Source organism: Typopeltis vanoorti, chromosome 2 (assembly GCF_054136105.1).
Source record: "Typopeltis vanoorti isolate ZY-2024b chromosome 2, IOZ_Tvanoo_1.0, whole genome shotgun sequence".
Taxonomy (NCBI): domain Eukaryota; kingdom Metazoa; phylum Arthropoda; class Arachnida; order Uropygi; family Thelyphonidae; genus Typopeltis; species Typopeltis vanoorti.
Genome location: NC_143550.1, coordinates 38,532,799 through 38,551,890, shown reverse-complemented (window position 1 = coordinate 38,551,890; position 19,092 = coordinate 38,532,799). Strand labels below are relative to the sequence as shown.

Sequence of the window (19,092 nt, the reverse complement as noted above, 5' to 3'; positions counted from 1 at the left end):
TCAATAACTGTATCAAGAATGAAACTGAAATATTTGCTATAGCCAGATTTACAGCACATACAAATGAAATGCAATTAGAATCAAGGTTGCAGGGACTGACTGGTCTATATTTCCTTCTGACTCGAAAGACCAGGGTTCAACTTGCATCTAGAATATGAACTTTTAATCAGAACTAAGGCTCAACAACAAATGCAAGGAAATTGAACTTCTGGACAAAAAGCACAAAACCAGAGAACTTCATGAAAAAGTTAGGGAGCTAACTAGCAAATCTTGCAAAAGGGTAGGCTCTCATTGCATTGAAGATACCAGTGGAAACATCCTAATGGAGAAAGACAAAATAAGGTATAGATGGGTAGAGTATTCAAAGGAACTCTACAATCATGATAGAATAGATAAGCCAATGCAAGAAGATTTGGAGGGGTCTACTATTCTTACCTGGGAAGTAATAACAAATGCCATTAGGAAACTGAAACCAGGAAAAGCTTCAGGAATGAATGAAATTATGGCAGAATATCTAAAGGCTTTAGATGATAAGGCTATAAGATCACTGACTGACATATGTAACAAAACATATGAAACTGGACACCTGCCAAAAGATTTTAAGCACTCAATGTTCCTACCAACACCTAAAAAATCAAAGAAAATCAAATGTGAAGAGTACAGAACAATCACTCTGATCAGTCAGATAGCAAAAGTTATGTTATATATCATCCTAGAAAGAAATAAACATAAAATCAAAATGGAAATTAATGAAACACAATCTGGTTTCCAGGAAAATAAAGGAACTAGGAAAGGACTCTTCAACATTAGAACTATTATAGAAAGATCTGGAGAAGCAGAAAGAAGTCTACTTATCTTTTATTGACTACACAAAGGCCTTTGATAATATACAACTAATCAAATGCATCAGAAATTTTGGAGTAGATGGTAAAGATACCAGATTGCTGATAAATCTATATTGGGAGCAAACTGCCTCAATAAAAATGTCAGAAGAAATCTCGGAGGAATTCCCAGTAAAGAAGGGTGTCAGACAAGGCAGTGTTCTTTCTCCTATATTGTTTAACCCTCTATACTGAACATATCTTCCAGCAATTAGAAGAATTTAAAGGAGTCAATATAGGAGGCAGGAATATAAACAACTTAAGATATTCAGATGATACTAGCTGAAAATAAAAAAGATCTTCAAAACCTACTAGAAGAGACACTGAAGCTAAGTGAAAAATATGGACTTAATTTCAACTTCAAAAAAACCAAAACCATGCTGGTAATAAGAGAAAAAGGGAAAATACCCGATATAAATATTAAGATCAGAGGAAATATATATTTGGGTCAACTAATTACAGAGGATGGAAAGTGTGATAAGGAAATATTAAGAAGAATAGAAATTGCTAAATCAACCTTCATTAGCATGAAAAACATTCTGACCTCAAGAGAAATTCACACAAAAACAAGAATTAGGCTGTCCAAATGCAACGTAAGGCCAACACTGCTATATGGAGCAGAAACCTGGACAATATCAAAATATTGTGAAAATAAACTAAAAGCCTTTGAGATGTGGATCCTCAGAAGAATTCTTAGAATCCAATGGACTGCCAAAAAAACTAATTTAGAAATATTAGAGATGATTGGAGAAGATAGGAATCTGTTGAAAACCATTAAGAAAAGGAAAACTACCTACCTTGGTCATATACTAAGGCATGAACCTACAATTCTAGAAGGAATGATACAAGGAAAAAGAAGAAGAGGAAGACAAAGAACAGATCGGATGGGAAATATTAAGGAATGGACCTTTTTGTCCTATGAAAAATGCAAAAAAGAAGCACAAAACTGTACATGGTGGAAGCTCATGGCAGTCAACCTCCTGGAAGGAGATGACATCTGACAAGACAATCAGAAGTTTTCAACTGAAGGTGAGTTAGCCAGTCTCATATGAAGATGGCAGGGTTTTCTCTTCCAGGAACACAAGTTTTTTTATCTCCCCCCCCAAAAAAACAGACAAAAGAACATGCACCATTTACAGTCAGAGCACACAATGCAAATAGGATTAACAGCATAGTGAGGGCAAGAATAATGCAATGTAATGCATATTACATGAATTCATATCATAAGCAGTATGAGGTTTCTAAGATGCCAAGTTATATAAAAAGTGACTTCTGCCATGAAAGGTTGTAAACCTATTGTACATTAGTACGATGGGCCAAGGATTTTTTTTTCCCCTAATTTTATTATTATTTATTTATTATTTTGTGACACCTCCAAGGAGTCCAAAGACTCATTGAGGGAGGGCACCTACTCTACAACTCTATGTCCACCATAATCTACCAACTACACCGAACCATCACTACCATCATTATCTACACCAATGCCATCTACTGCCCACCACAAACCACTGGTATTTTTTGTCTGCATATTGCATGTATTTTCAAGGCCAATCTGTCTGTATGTAGGATGAAAAACCCGAGTTTTCAGGAGAAAAACCCTGCTACCTCCATATGGGATCGGCTAACTCACCTTCAATTGAAAAAACTTATATTAAGTAGCATTATATTAAATAATGCTACTTAGAGATCAGTAATTTGTTTCTACTCATTTGTTCACAGAAACAGTAAAATGACATATAATTAAAAAAAAGAAACAAACATTCATTTTGATAGTATTAAAAAATAATCATACCTGTTTCCTGGTGATAGTGCTTCTGTTGTTTCTAAATGGTCATGTCTATCACTTCCAACCCCACTATCTATGAAATAAAAATTTCTAAGTCATACTCTTGTTACAGTAGTCTATCTACATATGTTCATGTAAGCATTTTATCCATACATGTTACTAATGTACTATAGGTTGATCAACTAACCTGTCATGTAAGGGTTCAACATAAAAAACTTTCCAAAGCAATTAAATATATTTAAAAACTTATATGACATGTTATTCCAAGGAAAAATACAGTAGTTTAGGTAACTATACTGTGTAGTAATTAATAATCAATCTCATAAACAGTATGTTTATTAGTTTGATTACAAATATTTTGACCTGAAATGTACATCATAATTTGTACATACCTTGGTACATATAAATTATGATATATTGCAACCTATCCTACTTTGGCTAAAGTGAAAGTTATCAACTACAACAAACAGAAGAATACAAAGACATCACCAAAATTCAATGTCATTTTCCTTCTCAAGATGAAGATGCATGAAGCTAGAAGATACAGGGAAAGACGAGACTGTATATCATGATGCACTGTGGGATGATACAAAACTTTTTCAGTGCTACCGTGGAAAAAGAGGAATTCATTAATCCAAAAATTTATGCTTCTAATAATCACAACGTTTTTCAGTGTCCACTTATCTGAGATTTATCATGCTAAGACGCATAAATTATGCAAAGTTGCTGTTTAGGATCTTCACTTACAAGGGCAGATCCTACACTTGAAGTGGAGAACTTTTAGGTATACATTAGAAAATTAAACTCCCTTCTAGACGAAATTATAAGTTTAGATGCAGATGCCATAGAAAAGTTAGAAATGTATATTGCAAGAATATCGAGGTTTTATCAACTACCAAAGATCCATAAAAAAAGAAATTCTTCTCAATCTGATTGTAGACTGCACTGATTAACCTACGTATCACACAGTCAAATATTTAGCAAACTTAGTGAAATCACATATAGGCAAGTCTTGCTCTTTTTTAAAAAAGCTCTTGAGATTTCTTAGACAAATTAAAAAATGTCTCCATACAACCTACAGATCTTATGGTGAGAATAATATATATATAATATGTAGAATCCCTATTTATGAACGTACCTCTCAAAGAGACTTTACAACTACTTTCTGAAATATTCCCACAAGACATAGTAAAACTGCTCAAATGTGCATGATGCATTCTGGATACTTCATTTGTCAAAATAAATTCTACAACCAAGTGGAAGGAACTGCCATGGGAAGTCCACTTTCCCCTGCTTTAGCCAACTTTTATTTAGAGCATTCAGAAGACATCCTTTTAGATATATAGACGACATTTTTCGGTGTGGCCTCACGATATAGATACTTTACCAACGATTTTAGCTAATATAAATACTTTGATGCATCCTCGTATCAAATTCACTATGGAAATTGAAAGAGACAAGAAATTATTGTTTTTAGACATTCTTCTCATCCGCTCACCATCAGGTAATTTAACATCAGTTTACAGAAACCCACTTTCACCAGACGTTACATTCTTCAACAATCTGTACATCATCCTTCTCAAAAGACAGGAATCAAAGGTTTAATTAGAAGAGCTAAGTCTAATTGTTCAACTCCCCATCATTTACAGGAAGAACTCTCAACTATCAAACAATATATGAAATTAAATATCTTCTCCAAAGGACTACACAACATCTGTTGTGTAGTCCTTTCGGAGAAGATATTGACTCCTACAAACCTAATCCAAACAACAAGGAATCAATACGTCGAGTTCCAATCCCATACATCTTTGGCATTTCAGAACCAATTTCAAGAATTTTGAAGAAATATGAGTTAGTATGACTTTTATTCCTATTAATAAACTCTCAACATATTTCCCCTCTTCTAAAGATAAACGCTCAACTATGTTTCTTCCAGGTGTATACCAAGTTCCATGTGACTGCCATCTTTCCTACTTGGGAAAAACTGGATGCTCAATAGAAAAAAGAATGCAAGAATATCAATCATATATTTTCCACAAAAAATCCGATAAGTCTGAATTAGCTCAACATGGAACAGAGGCAGACCACAACATTCTTTGGTCTGAAACACATCCTCTACATAGATGTCAGTACAAATTCAAATGCCTATTTAAGGAGAGTGCTGAGGCCTTGCTTCACTGCCCTAACTTGAATCGGAATGACTGCCTATCCTTATCAAAAATATGGGAAAGTTTGATTCAAATAAAATATCATTAAAGTTTTTCATTTACTAATTAAGAACAATAATGATATTTTGTAAAGACATAAGGTCTTAAGAAACCAACTAGATACTACATCTATCTGATGATCTGTTTAGTATGATTTTATAAATTTTATATATAATACATATATGCAATTTATTTTACACTTTTATGATTACCCATTTCTTCAGTGAAAGCATAACACTATTAGTGATTTAACATCACGCAGCTCATTCTATTTCAAATAAATCAAGTGTTTGCATACTACCTTGTAACAAGTGTTTTTTTTTAAGTTTTTTTTAAGCCACTGACGATGGTCTGTTATCAGACTGAAATATATGGCAGTATATTTAATAAACATTACTTCTAACTTTTGTTTTTGTGTATATATTGTATAGAACTATAGCAGAGGTTTCTCTTTAAGCTTATTCTAATTAATATACTGTGTACATTGTAACTTCCTTAAGTACTATTGTTATGAATAACCAATATATAAGCATTAGTACCAGAACGATAAATTGCCACCTCTATCCATACATAGTGTTTACAAGTGTCCTGTTCCTGCAGTTACTTGGATAGACTGGCTGTTCTGTCCTGTGTTAAAAACAGTTATAACTGTGGTGAATTATATAAAAATGAGACCCATAAAATCAAGACTGTTTCCTGAACTTTGCAAAGACATAGCTGGAGCAGAAACATTCAACATTACTATTCTGCTGCGAGATAAGATGGTTATCACAAGGAAAATGTTTACAGGATGTTTACAAATTAAGTTACAAATTTAGTAACAGATCTTCAATGTGGTGATGAAATTGTGCTACTTGATGGACATATTCGAGAAACTAAATATATTAAACCTACAACTCCAAGGAAAAAATACACATATCTTAGAGATGAGTGACAAAGTTAATACTTTTTTTGTAAAAAAACTAGAGTTATGGAACAAAAAGGTAAAGCAACAAAAATTAGAAATGTGTGCAAATGTGGATGAATTTATCAAAACCTAAAAGGCAGAAGAGCAACACATCAGTTTATTTGCAACTACTGAAAATCATTTAACAATGTTAACGAAGAATTTTATAACTATTTTATAACCGCCGACAACATAATGGCAATGTATGAGTGGGTTAGAAACCCATTTCAAATTACCCCTGAAGGTTTATCAATTGAAGAAGAGAAGGAACAATTTATAGACTTCGTCAAGCGGTGAAATCAAAAGACAATTTCATCTAAATCGCTGTTTGAATTTTGGGCCGATGTTGATGAATTTTCTGCACTAAAGTCAAGAACTTTTCATGCACTTTTGCCATTTTCAACATCTTGGTGAAATCAGGTTTTCTGCAGTGGCTGCCTTAAAAACAAAATATAGTTAAATATAGAAAGAGAACTAAGAGTGTCAATTTCCAATGTATTGCCATCATATGAAAAGCTTTGCCCCACAACACAGGCCCAAGGAAGCCATTAATTTTTAGATTCATTGTTATTGTTTAGTTTTTAGTTGCTCGGTATATTTTGCAACATTGACATGTTCCCATAAGCATAATTAGTTTATTCAATACAGTGGATTTAATACATTTTATTATTTTATTTTCAGAGTATATTTTATGTTTTTGTTTAATATATTGTTTTTGTGTCAATAAATAGTTTCATTAAATGATTTTGTTTCAATAAAGTAGTTTTTCAGTTTTTCCTTTGATTTCCTTAAGTACAAAGGGTGTGTCCCCCTTTGGGGTGCCCATCCCATAGGTTGAGAATCACTGCCTTGAACTCTATTAGTATACTTTCCTGTTCACTCACCTGTGACTCATTTTTTGAATGTTGTAACCAGCCTTCCCTATTCTTCCAGATGTTCATATTATAATGGGTGAAAAATATAGGAGTTTATATTAAATTCAAATTTTCTTTACACATGTAAACCATTTTTAAAAAATTATATTTCTATAAAACATTTAGTAACAGATCTTCAATGGAAGATCTTGTTTATGAAATTTTGGGAGACTGTATAACTAAGAGGGTAAATACTGCAGGTCATTTTTTAGATTCATTTTTAATTTCAGCATCCTGGAGACTTCATTTACGAGTTTGTTCACTCTACAGAAGTGATTTGAGGCTAGATGGAACGTAAAGTATTCACTGAGTAAAAAAAAAAAAAAAAATTGCCTGTAATATTTCTTTTAATCTTTCATTACTTTGTTATATTCAGTGATGATGAAATTATTATACTTTTTTTTTTTTTTTTTAGAAAGAGCAACAAGAAAGCATGTTCCCTTGACTCTACTGAGATCTAGTTGAAATAAAAAAATACAGTATATCAAATCCACCATCCTGTATAATGTTTTCAACAAATCTTTCGATAACAATTATAGTCTGTCAGGAGATTATCAACTGTACCACCATCCCATATATTAATAATGTATCCAAATGCATCTCAAAATGCACCACAGGTGTGCTTCTTGTCTAGACTTTGAAGAACAGACCTTTACATTGGTCTATTCCAGTGTTTATCAATTCTTGCCCCCTGTTATAGTTTATTCTACTTCAGGTTTGCCAATGTAGGATAAACTAAAGTAGGATCTGCAGCTGTTTGTTTGAGGATTATCAGAAGTCATTAAATCTATGACCCAGAACAATGTGGACTCATATAGTATGCTATTTCTTCTAAACACGTGATTCTTTAGGGGAAAAAAAGACTAAAATCAGATATCAAAGTAGTTTCTGCATAAAATATCTGTAAGAAAAGAGCTATCAAACCATGCATTGACCTAACCGATCTGATGACTACAATTATCTTCTCTGTGGCAAATTGCTCTCATAAACACTGCTTGCCCAAGTTAGTAAAAAAAAAAAAAAAAAAAAAAAAAAAAAAAAAAAAAATACATAATAAAATAAAACAACATCATTAGGCTGTTAACACAGATTATATCATGCTGCTCTAAAATAAAATGCACTAAAATACTCTGAATTAGAGATAGATGTTTGTGAAGTTATTTCATGTGCAAACTTTGTTTGCTTACACTTGGATAATGGATTAAATGAAGAATATAATTTCTTCACATCTTTAATTTACAGTATAACCAAGTGGACAAACTTTCAACATCTATCTCTAATCCAGAGTATTTTAGTAATAAGGTGTAACACCTTTTGTCTACTCATATATGGAAATGTGACCTCTGCATTACCTCAACCTTGGTATAACTTGTGGATCTGGCTTACGTTGATGAGACCTCAGTATAGGTTAAAACTGATCTGGGTAATGACCTTTCCCCATAATGCATAGCATTATACATGTCCATAAGGATATATGTTTTGCATTATGGGATACTAAAGCAAGTTATTTATTAATTACCGTGTGATGATACAGCATATGTTCCCTTTTACAGGAATGTACAGCACTATCTAAGTCCCCCCAAATTTTATCCAGGCTCCGGATAAAATTTGGGGAACCGGCATAGCTGACGAATCAGGCCTATGGCTGTTAAGTATTCCTGACTGTAATCTGTGTGTCCACGACTGGTTTGCCTGTTTGCAGGATGAAAAACCCCAGATAAACTGCAGGAAAAAACCCTGCTGTCCAAGCCCAAGACTGGCTAACTTGTCTATGGTTGAGGAAGATCCTTCAGCTCCTCACGTCGTTGACGGGAATCGAACCTAGGACACTCCTTCCCCAGGCATATGGTTGCGAAGTGCGAAGCCACTAGGCTAACCGCACAGACACTAAAGCAAGTGATGTGAAGTCATTAGCCTCTGTATACGAGTTGCCCAGTCGTGAAGTTACTTCACATGCAAACTTTGTTTGCTTACACATGGATGAAGGATTAAACCAAGAATATAATTTCGTGGAATCTTTAATTTATAGTATAACCAAGTGAAAAAACTTTCAACAGGATCTAATATCCACTTTGCCTATGTAATTTTACATTGCCGAAATGAAGCTGTATGGCTTTTTTATTTTTAGTAATGTTATAGTTCTTTTATTAATGGGATTTCACATTTCAAATTTTGCATGCAGTTCTGTGAAAATCTATGAAAGGGGAAAAAAAAAGATTACTGATAATATTCAACTAGAAGATGAGTTATGGCAGGTTGAATTTTGTTCCTAATGATTCAAGTAATAAAAGCAGTAAGAGACTTGATAGTATAGCAGCACTTGGTAAGAGTCACTGCTATGACCCATAAGAGGATAGCCTCATCAAGGTGAGGTACAAGGTAAATTGTATTCATATTTAATGAATTTATATTCTGTGAAGAAAATATAAATTTTTCAAGAACATATAAACTTCTAGATCATAAGCAATTAAGATGAATGAAAACAGCTACACAAGTTATTATGAAAGTAGAGCTTTCACAGTAGTCATTCATATAAAAAGGAGAAATAAAATTGAATGTGAAAATTACTGAGGAATATCTTCACTGGATGTTCCAGGTAAGATGTAAGCATACTTAAAAATAAGCTAAGAAAAATTGTAGAAAAAAGATAGTGGTAAAGATCAAAGGGAGTAATAAGTGGGTTTGGGCAAAACTGACATCGTCAGGATCAGATTTTCACTCTCTTTAATAAAACTAATAATTTCAGCCAACTTCTTTAAATACAATGATCACTTTTATGAACAAATTTTGGTCTTCTCATTGGCCAGAACATTAAAGGTATACTCAGTGAACTTTTAATTGCCTATATGGAAACACAATAAATATAAAAATGGAAGAAAACTCAACTGAAAAACTTTTATGCGAGTTTCTCTCCATTTTTATATTTATTTTGATTATGCCAACTCAAAGTATTATTCCATTATTGAAACACGTGAAATGAAATTCTTATTCCCCCCCCCGTTTATCCATTGGCATCTCTTACTATGGTAGACATGTGGATGATGTTCTGTAAATCGGAAATGTGAATGGCATACAAAGTTATTTCATTCTTTCAACACTTTTAGTCCCATATTACAATTCTCTATCAAATATGAAGAAAATACATTTATAAACTTCTTAAAATTTACCCCGTTAGATTTGATCATCATATCAGTACATTCACACTGGAAATTATTTACACTTCACCTCCTACATTCTTATTGTATCAAAAAATCTGTCATAATACAATTCATTAATGCTTATGAATACTCATCTTCTGTCACAGCTTTAAACAAGAAATTGCTCATGTAAAAGAGATCTTCCACTCTCAACAGTATCCCAAGTAACTCAGCTATGTTATCCACTCAGCCCAAAATCATGTACATTCTTTTCAAAGCCATACATGCTCTTAAAATTCCCATTTATACAGTCATAAAGTGAATTTTCAAATTCAAATTATAAACCGTTTTTAGTACCAGCAACAAACTATAAAATTTACTAAAACACAGAACTGAAATAGTACAGACTGATGTGTTACCATATCATAATGTTGTTTAACTTCCAGTCAGACTGCAATACCTTTATATTAGATCTAGCATTCATTCTATAAAGTCATAATTAATTGAATATGACTGTAATATTCCCATACCAGACCGCTTACTCACAACCACAAAGATAACATAACTTATGAACAAAAACACGCCAGCAACAACAAAAATTCCACCACTGTGATATCCTTGCATGCAATATAATCTAAACATCTCTCTGAAATTGAGACAGTCACTATTATCAATTTCCAAGAATATAAAACCAAATTACATTGTTTGGAATCACTAGCAATAAGAACCACCTAACGTACCAAAAGCAATAAAAAATAAAATAATCGAAATAGAATATAAATTATTCACCTCTAATTTCAAACTAGACCAATGCCCCAATACTGTTGAACAATCCAAACTCTTCTTAATACAAGATTTTATAAGTACCATGCAGCAAGGTCACAGTCAGTTTTCTGCTATTTACATCTAATGAGGTTTTTAACGAAATGATCAGCACATGTCACGTTGCTGGCTTACGACACATATAAATAGGTTTTTTATTCCTTTTTTTCCCTTCATTTTGAGCTTTTTTAAACGAATAGTTTACCTAATTAATTATTTTCGTTATTGGTTTTATGCACATTTTTCAGCTATCAGATACACTTTTTACACTTAGTTATCAGTACCTTTTGTTCTGCACTTTTAACTATATGTTTGAGTTTTGGTTTGGGAACAAGAAAACTTTTTGTTATACAACTTTATTATTATTTTGTTTTTGCAATCCATTAATTGAAAATTTATGATTTTTTTTTTTTTTCTGTATGATAGCCAAATGTAGCTTCAATTAGCAGCAGCTATTTATCTAATTTGATGTTGCAAAATATTAAAATGTTTCCCATTCTCATAGAAAATTGTGCATTACATATGTTGCACTAAACCATTTCAATGTTATTATTAAATTAAAAGATATCAAGAAATTATATTCTTGATTTATCCGTTATTTAAGCATAAACAAAAAAAGTTTGTGCACGAGATATCTTCATGAGACTTCGCATTAAATGCCTTAGTATCCTATAATGCACACACCACTGCCCAGACCAGTTTCAATCTTTGGGAGGTCTCATCAGTGGGAGCCAGACCCAGATATGATACCAAAGAGGTTGAAATAACAAAGAAGTCACATACATTTCCTATATACAAGTAGTGGAAAGGTGTCATACCTTATTATTAAAATACTCTGGAGCAGAGCTAGATGTTGAAAGTTTCTTTCAGTTAGTTATAAATCAAATTAAAGATGCCAAGAAATTATATTCTTGGCATCTTTAATCCTTTATCCAAGTGTAAGCAAACAAAGTCTGTGCATGAAGTATCTTCATGACTAAGGCAATTAATGTGAAGTCATTAGCCTCTATATACAAGTAGCTTAATTATGATGATACTTCATGTGCAAACTTTGTTTGCTTACACTTGGATAAAGGATAAACCAATAACATATTTCTTGGCATATTTTATTTAATTTATAACCAAGTGAAAAAATTTGACAACTAGCTCTGATCAAGAGTATTTTCATAATAAGGTGTGACAACTTTCCACTACTCTAATACATGGAAAATATATGACTTCTGCATTACTTCAACCTTGGTATCACTTCTGAATCTAGCTCTCACTGATGAGAATTCAAAAAAAAAAAGAGGTCAAAACAGTCTGGGTAATGACCCTTCATATAATGCTTAGCATTATAGAACTAAAAGGATGTGTGCTTTGCATTTTGGGATACTAACCTAAGGCAATTAATGTGAAGTCATCAGCCATGAAGATACTTCATGCATGAACTATATTTGCTTACACTTGGAGATAGGATAAGCAAAGAATATAATTTCTTGGCATCTTTAACTTAATTTATAACCAAGTGAAAAAATTCTGAGCATCAATGATATTATATATATATATATATTTTTTTTTTTTTTAAATAAAAAAACATGTGGTGTTATCATAATTAAAAGAAACATGTATTAACCACAGTGAAAATTATTTAATTGTAAATATTTCATCCTAAGTATCTTAGGATATCATCAGTACAGTAGTTTAAAACAATAGTAGGAATAACATACAATTAGGGTAGATGATATGATTACAATAGAATCTCATTCAACGTGCATAACGTGTTACAGAAGTTTAAAAAAAATAAATAAAAATAAATAAAAAAAAAAAATATAAAAAAAATTAACACAATTTTGTATGACAATTTCCCATACTTTAGGAATAGTAAGAACGTCGTTGCGGTTTAAGTATGGTCTGTGTAGTTGGGCTTCAGAACTTTCTTTGCATAAACGTTCATGTTTATATAAAGATCTATGTAAAAGTTTAGACTTTTAACAACGAATCGTATGGTTTGGATTTTCAATTCCGTGTTGAGAGAGGCCAGATTTCTGCGGTTTAAAAAGATGAATGTGTTCTTGATGTTCCCAGATGCGTTTCTGAACAGACCTACCTGTCTGTCCAAAGTAAGACAATTTGCATGAGCATGGAATCTTAAATGCCAGGCAATATCAAAAGTGAGAGTTTGTCCTTAGGAGAAGGTAACAAGTTGGAAATTTGGTTGGTAGGTTGGTAATTCGGAAAAATGAGTCAACGTTCGGAGATGCCTTTGACATAAGGTATGGGAATCCTACAGACTTCTTCCTGTCTGGTTTGATGTGTGGAGAAGTGGCTGATGATTTTTTGAGTTGTTTTAGGATTATATCCATTTAGGATGGCTGTATTTTTGATTACTTCTAATTCCTGGTTTAAAGATTCTTCAGAGGAGTAGAATTTGTGTGCTCTGGAAACTAGTGATTTAATAATGCCAGATTTCTGAGATGGACGATGAGCAGAAGAATTGTGAATGTAGTGACCTGAGAATGTAGGCTTGCGAAAGACAGACGTGGCGATGGAACTGTCTTCTTTTCTTTGGATGTGTAAATCCAAAAAGGAGATACCCTGTGGAGATTCTTTTTCTAACGTAAAGTTGATGCGATGATGAAGAAAGTTAATTTTATCTAGAAGCAGTTCTTACGACGTTCTTACTATTCCTAAAGTATAGGAAATTGTCATACAAAATTGTGTTAAATATATGTGGTGATCAGCTTTTACTCGGTTGTTGTACATTTGAATAAAATATAGATTTAATGACTATAAAACCGAGATAACATATAAAGATTTTAATGACAAATACTACTAGTTTTGGCATATGGCAGCCTTCTTCAGGTATTTATAAAGGAATACTAATAAACATTGAATTATTTAAACAAACTGGAAATTACAGGTACAAATTGCCTCACATAATCTATACATAAAAACGTTGTATTTTTTCAAGTTGTTCCAACTGGCGTGCCATTGTTTATTGCAATTGTGAGTGCAGGTTCACGTGAACGCCAATATTGAACAACTGCAGCATGGCTATCTGGGATGTTATAACTTAAATTGTTGTTTAAGTGGACCAGGTTCAGCAGGATTTCTCTTGATTCTACAATTTTCCTCTCAAACTCATCATCACAGCGAAAGATATTTTCTGATCTATTCCAGCAAACGGAGTGGCTTTGTTGGTTATCATTAGGATTATTTGAAAAAAGAATATGACTGGATAACGCCGTTGCATGAGATCTTTTGTAAGAGATGTCTCTCTTATGCTCTTCTATTCTTTGTTCAATAGATTTGTTTGTTTGTCCAAAGTATGGGATATTGCAATCGCACCACAATTTATATACTCCAGGGTACTTAAGGTTGTGATGGGTAGGTTTTGGATGGCTGATTAGAGAACGGATTTTAGGAAGTGTGGTGAAGAAGGTCCTGATATTATATTTTTTAAGGACTTTAGCTATTTTTTTGGAGACTGTGCTAATGTATGGAATGGAGATGCTATCTTTAAAATTAATAGTCTCTGTTGTGCACTGCCTAGGTGAATCCAGAAGAAATTTCTTAATTGTTTTTTCAGAGTATCCATTTTGTTTAAAAATAAAAGTGAGGTGATTCATTTCTTTTTGTAGTTCATCTTTCATTTAAGAGGGAACATGCTCTGTGTCCTAAGGTAGATATGGTTCCAAGTTTTTGTGGTGGAAAATGATGAGAAAGATTATGCAGATATCTATTGGTATGCGTAGGTTTTCTGTACATAGAGATTTTTAATCTTTCAGAGCATCGTGTAAGCATAACATCCAAGAAAGGTAAGGAGTTATTATTTTCTAAATCAGCAGTAAATTTTATATTAGGATGTTGGATGTTTAGATGACGAAGAAAATCTGTGAGAGATGTGTGCCCGTGATTCCAAATAATGAATATATCATCAACATATCTTTTCCAAACTTTTGGTTTAAGTGAGAAGGAAGATATGGCTTTCTTTTCAAAATCTTCAAGGAAGATGTTAGCTAGCACTGGAGACAAAGGATTGCCCATTGCCAGGCCTTGTTTTTGTTTGTAAATGGAGTCCTGATATCTGAAGTAACCAGAATGAATGCAATGCTTTAATAAAGTGAACATTTTTTTGGATAATTTGTCCTGTAGTAATGTAAGTACCTCGTCTGTAGGAACGTTAGTAAATAAAGATATAATGTCAAAACTAGCTAAAATGTCATTTTCATCGATGGAAATATCTTTAATATGAGAAACAAAATCTGTGGTGTTTTTGATGAAAGATGAAGATTTATTGGAGAAACACTTGAGGTACTTTGCTAAATATTTTGAAAGTTTATATGTAGGTGAATCAATTCCTTCCACAATTGGGCGAAGAGGGGTGTTTTCTTTATGAATTTTTGGAACTCCATAGATGCGTGGGATAAGAGGATGTAGAGAGCGTAATGAGAGGCAAACATTATGAGGAAGTTCACTTGCAGTCTTTAACAAGTTGTTTGTACGGTTTTGTAATTCTGTGGTTAATACATGTGTTTCTTTTAATAATGTTATTATATTCCTGACCTTTTCTCAAAAGGCTAATTTGTCCTTCACTGATTTACTAAATATCCATGTTTTTGGTATGGCTATTGATATCAGTGGTCTATCTTGTTGTAATTGTAACAATAAATAAATTGCAGTAATAGCTAACAAGTATAACTATATAACACAGATTGTTAATGCTGACAGTAACACGTTTAATTACCTACTCATCAACAACATTAGCAAAAAGTATAAACTGTATTTTATTCAAATATGGTTGATGCTTCAAATGACACTTGCCACTACATGCCGCAGTTCACAGTATTTTTATTATGTGCAGCAGCAATATTACTATCAGCTTTTGACTAGTTGGCTCCTCTTAAAAAAAAAAGAAAACTAATATTCCAATAACAGAATATAAATTGACATGACTTAAAAGTTAATTTTTGTGGAAATGGGACTGTCCTGTTCAAAACAGGACAGATAGGCATCCTAATAGACTTCATATATATTATACATTAGGCAGAAAAAAAAAAAAAAAAAATATATATATATATATATATATATATATATATATATATGTATATAATATATATGTATATAATTACCTGTTTCTGGGTGGTGGGGAATTACGTTCTCCTTATCATTAGATGATATCACATCATTCAATGATCGATTTCTGTTTTCTTCATTATATGAATTATCACTTATTTCTTTGTTGCAAGATTTAATTTTATCTGCAGAAGCAGATGTCTTATTATTTACAACAGCAGAATAAACAGAACTTTTTGAGGGATAAGAATTTCTATGATGCCAATGATGATCTGCAAGTTCAGATTTACTTCTTCGAAAGCTATCAGGAGTACTCACAATATGAGATAAAGGCCTTTGAACAGGTGTTTCTTGAGCAGAGTTAATATTTGATGAAATCTAGATATGGAATAAATAAAAATAAGATTTTGTCTTATGATTACACATAATAAGCTGACATACTAAGTTAATTGAAGAGTCATTCATTTAAAGGTTGGATAACAGATTATGGTGTACACATACCCACCCACCCACACCCACACACACACACACACGAATCAAAAAAAAAAAAAAAAAGCTTTCAACTTAGACCAGTGGTCTCCAAACTTTTTTGATCGTGTACCCCCAAGACAGAAAAAATAAATAGTGCATACCCCAAACTGATTGAGCAAAAATCTATTGTAATAAGTATTATAAAGAGGAAATATGCCTTGTATCATCATATAATAATTAAAAAAGCTAGATATTTTTACACATTATTTTTATTATTAACAGCTTACAAACATATTTATTACAATATTTAATGTGAACAATGACCTTGAATTTCTTTCATAATTTTTTGAAATTCTGGTTTGAGGGCTTCTGATACTGCGATATGAAGGTCTGGTTCCAAGTTTAATTTATTTCGATATTTGGTTTTAATACCTATCATTGCAGAAAATGATACCTCACATAAATAAGTAGAACCAATCGGTAGGAGTGCATCATTTGCTGTGTTTACTAAATTGCTATACTCGGACTTCAGTCCCATCCACGAATTGTGAAGAGATTTCTGTTGAAATTCGTTTTTCAAAGTTGTGTTGTATCTAATGTCAATTAATTTATTATAATATTAATATTAATTCACTATTTCTAGTGTAAACGTAAAAGTAAGCACAAAAAGGCGTTGGAATTGCACAGAAACAATATATACTAAAAAATCGTTAAACTTACTACTAATAGTCAACTAATTAATACTACTGTGGTGTCATCTGTAGATAGCAGGATAACTAAGCAATTTTCCATCTCTAGTTGGGCTTGTCAACACTAGGATGCTTTACAAACAATGGCAATGATAAGAAGTAAGAGATTTACTCCCTAGTTTTAAAAAACATGATGGCTTTGCCACGAATGATTATGTGTGCAAAGTCGCCCAACGTGCGCTACTCGCAAATTTAAGTTTACAGGATCTTTATAACATCTTTGTCTATATTAGATATATGTTTAATTAATGAAAGAAAGTAATATTCTTTATCTTTAATTAATTACTTAATTTTTTTCCTATCAATATAAAACTTTTTTTGACATACCCCCATGTGTCGACTTGCGTACCCCACTTTGGAGACCACTGACTTAGACTACTGTTCATATTATTATTATTATTATTATTCAGGCCTCCAAGGAGTCAAAAGACTCTCGAGGGAGGTCCTTCCTAAGACATAAAGTCTGTCAAGACTCATCGAGGGAAGGTCCCCCCCCGAGAAACACAAAGTTTATCATACCACTCTTTAAACTCACTGACCGTTCTCGCTCCCACCACTCCATCAGGCAATGCATTCCACGGCTCAACCACCCTCCACACAAAGAAACCACTCCTTACCCTCTTGCTCACAGTTTCCTTTCATAACTTCCAGGGATGGCCTCTTGTCATCACTCCTTCCCGCTGATCAACCAAGCGAAAGAACTCCCCAGTGTCAACCCTGTAACCACCTCTCAACAGTTTAAAAGTCTCAATCATATCACCTCTCCTTCTTCTATCCACCAAACTCTGCAGTCCACATTCTCTCAGCCGATCCTCATAACTATCCTTGTACAGTCCTGAAACCATCTTTGTATCCTTTCCACAGTTAATTTATCCCCTTCAAATCCTGGGGACCAAATCTGAGAACAATAGTCCAAGTGTGGTCTGATCAGAGACTTATACAACGGAATGATAACCCTCTTATCTCTGCAGGTCAGTGTACTTCTCATAATAGCAGCAATCCTCTGTGTTACCTTCACCACCTTTGCAATATGTCCCCTAAACTTCAGGTTTCTATCAATCATCAACCCCAGATCTCTTGTCTCCCCTACTTCCTCCAGTATAACTCCTCCCATAGAGTATGCAGCATCCCATCGATGTTTCCCAAACCTCAAGACCTTACATTTTGCTGCATTAAACTGACACCCCCATTCATTTGCCCATCTATCTAGCTTATTTAAATCCTCTTGCAGGGCTACCACATCTGCACTATTACTAATAATCCTTCCCAGCTTTGCATCATCCGCAAACAACTGAATATCCCCCTGCAATCCACTGGCTATGTCATTGATATAAAGGTTAAACAATATAGGTCCCAGTACTGAGCCCTGTGGGACCCCAATTGTAACCCTCTGCCTCCTGGAAACTGCTCCACCATACACAACTCTCTGATACCTATCAGACAGCCAATCCTGAATCCAGTTGACCAATCTGACATCCAGACCCATGTGCTGCAACTTAAATATCAGCTTATCATGTGGCACCCTGTCAAATGCCTTCGCCAAGTCTAAGAAAATTGCAGTATATGCCTTTCCCTCATCTAATGTTCTTGTAACTTTATTATAAAAGGCTAGCATATTGCTAAAACAAGAGCGTCCTTTCACAAATCCATGTTGATTCTCACAGATAACATTACCCTCATCTGCCCAATGCTGTACACGGTCCCTCACTACTTTCTCCAAGATCTTAACAACTACTGATGACACACAGACTGGCCTATAATTAGACACTTCCAGTCTGTTACCACCCTCATGCAATGGCACTATCTTACCTTCCTTCCATTCCCTGGGCACCTTTGCCAAAGCCAGACTTTCATTGAAAAGCCACGTTAAAGGTACTGTCAATTCCCTAGCACATTCTCTCAAAACTCGTGGTGAAATACCATCCAGTCCCACAGCTTTACTGACATCCAGAGTACTCAGTATCTGAAACACACTCTCCTCCTGTACCTCCAGACCTCGTACCAGTCCTATCCCTCTAGCATTAAAACTGACTCCTCTAGGATGAAATACTCCAATAAAGTGTTCATTGAACAATTCCACTATGTCCTCTGCATCAGTCACTCTATTCCCATTTTTATCTC

General features: G+C 33.5%; 1 protein-coding gene across 2 annotated transcripts in view; it reads right to left on the bottom strand.

Annotated features, from left to right (window-relative positions):
• Window positions 1-19,092, bottom strand: part of LOC150108931 (uncharacterized) — a 298,899-nt gene that overhangs the window by 160,773 nt on the left and 119,034 nt on the right. For both annotated transcript variants that reach the window (XM_090411045.1, XM_090411050.1), the window contains exons 6-7: window positions 15,808-16,129; window positions 2,674-2,740 (exon numbers count right to left, since the gene is read on the bottom strand). In XM_090411045.1, the coding sequence (XP_090267171.1) occupies window positions 2,674-2,740; window positions 15,808-16,129 (389 nt within the window). The remainder of the gene's footprint in view (window positions 1-2,673; window positions 2,741-15,807; window positions 16,130-19,092) is intronic.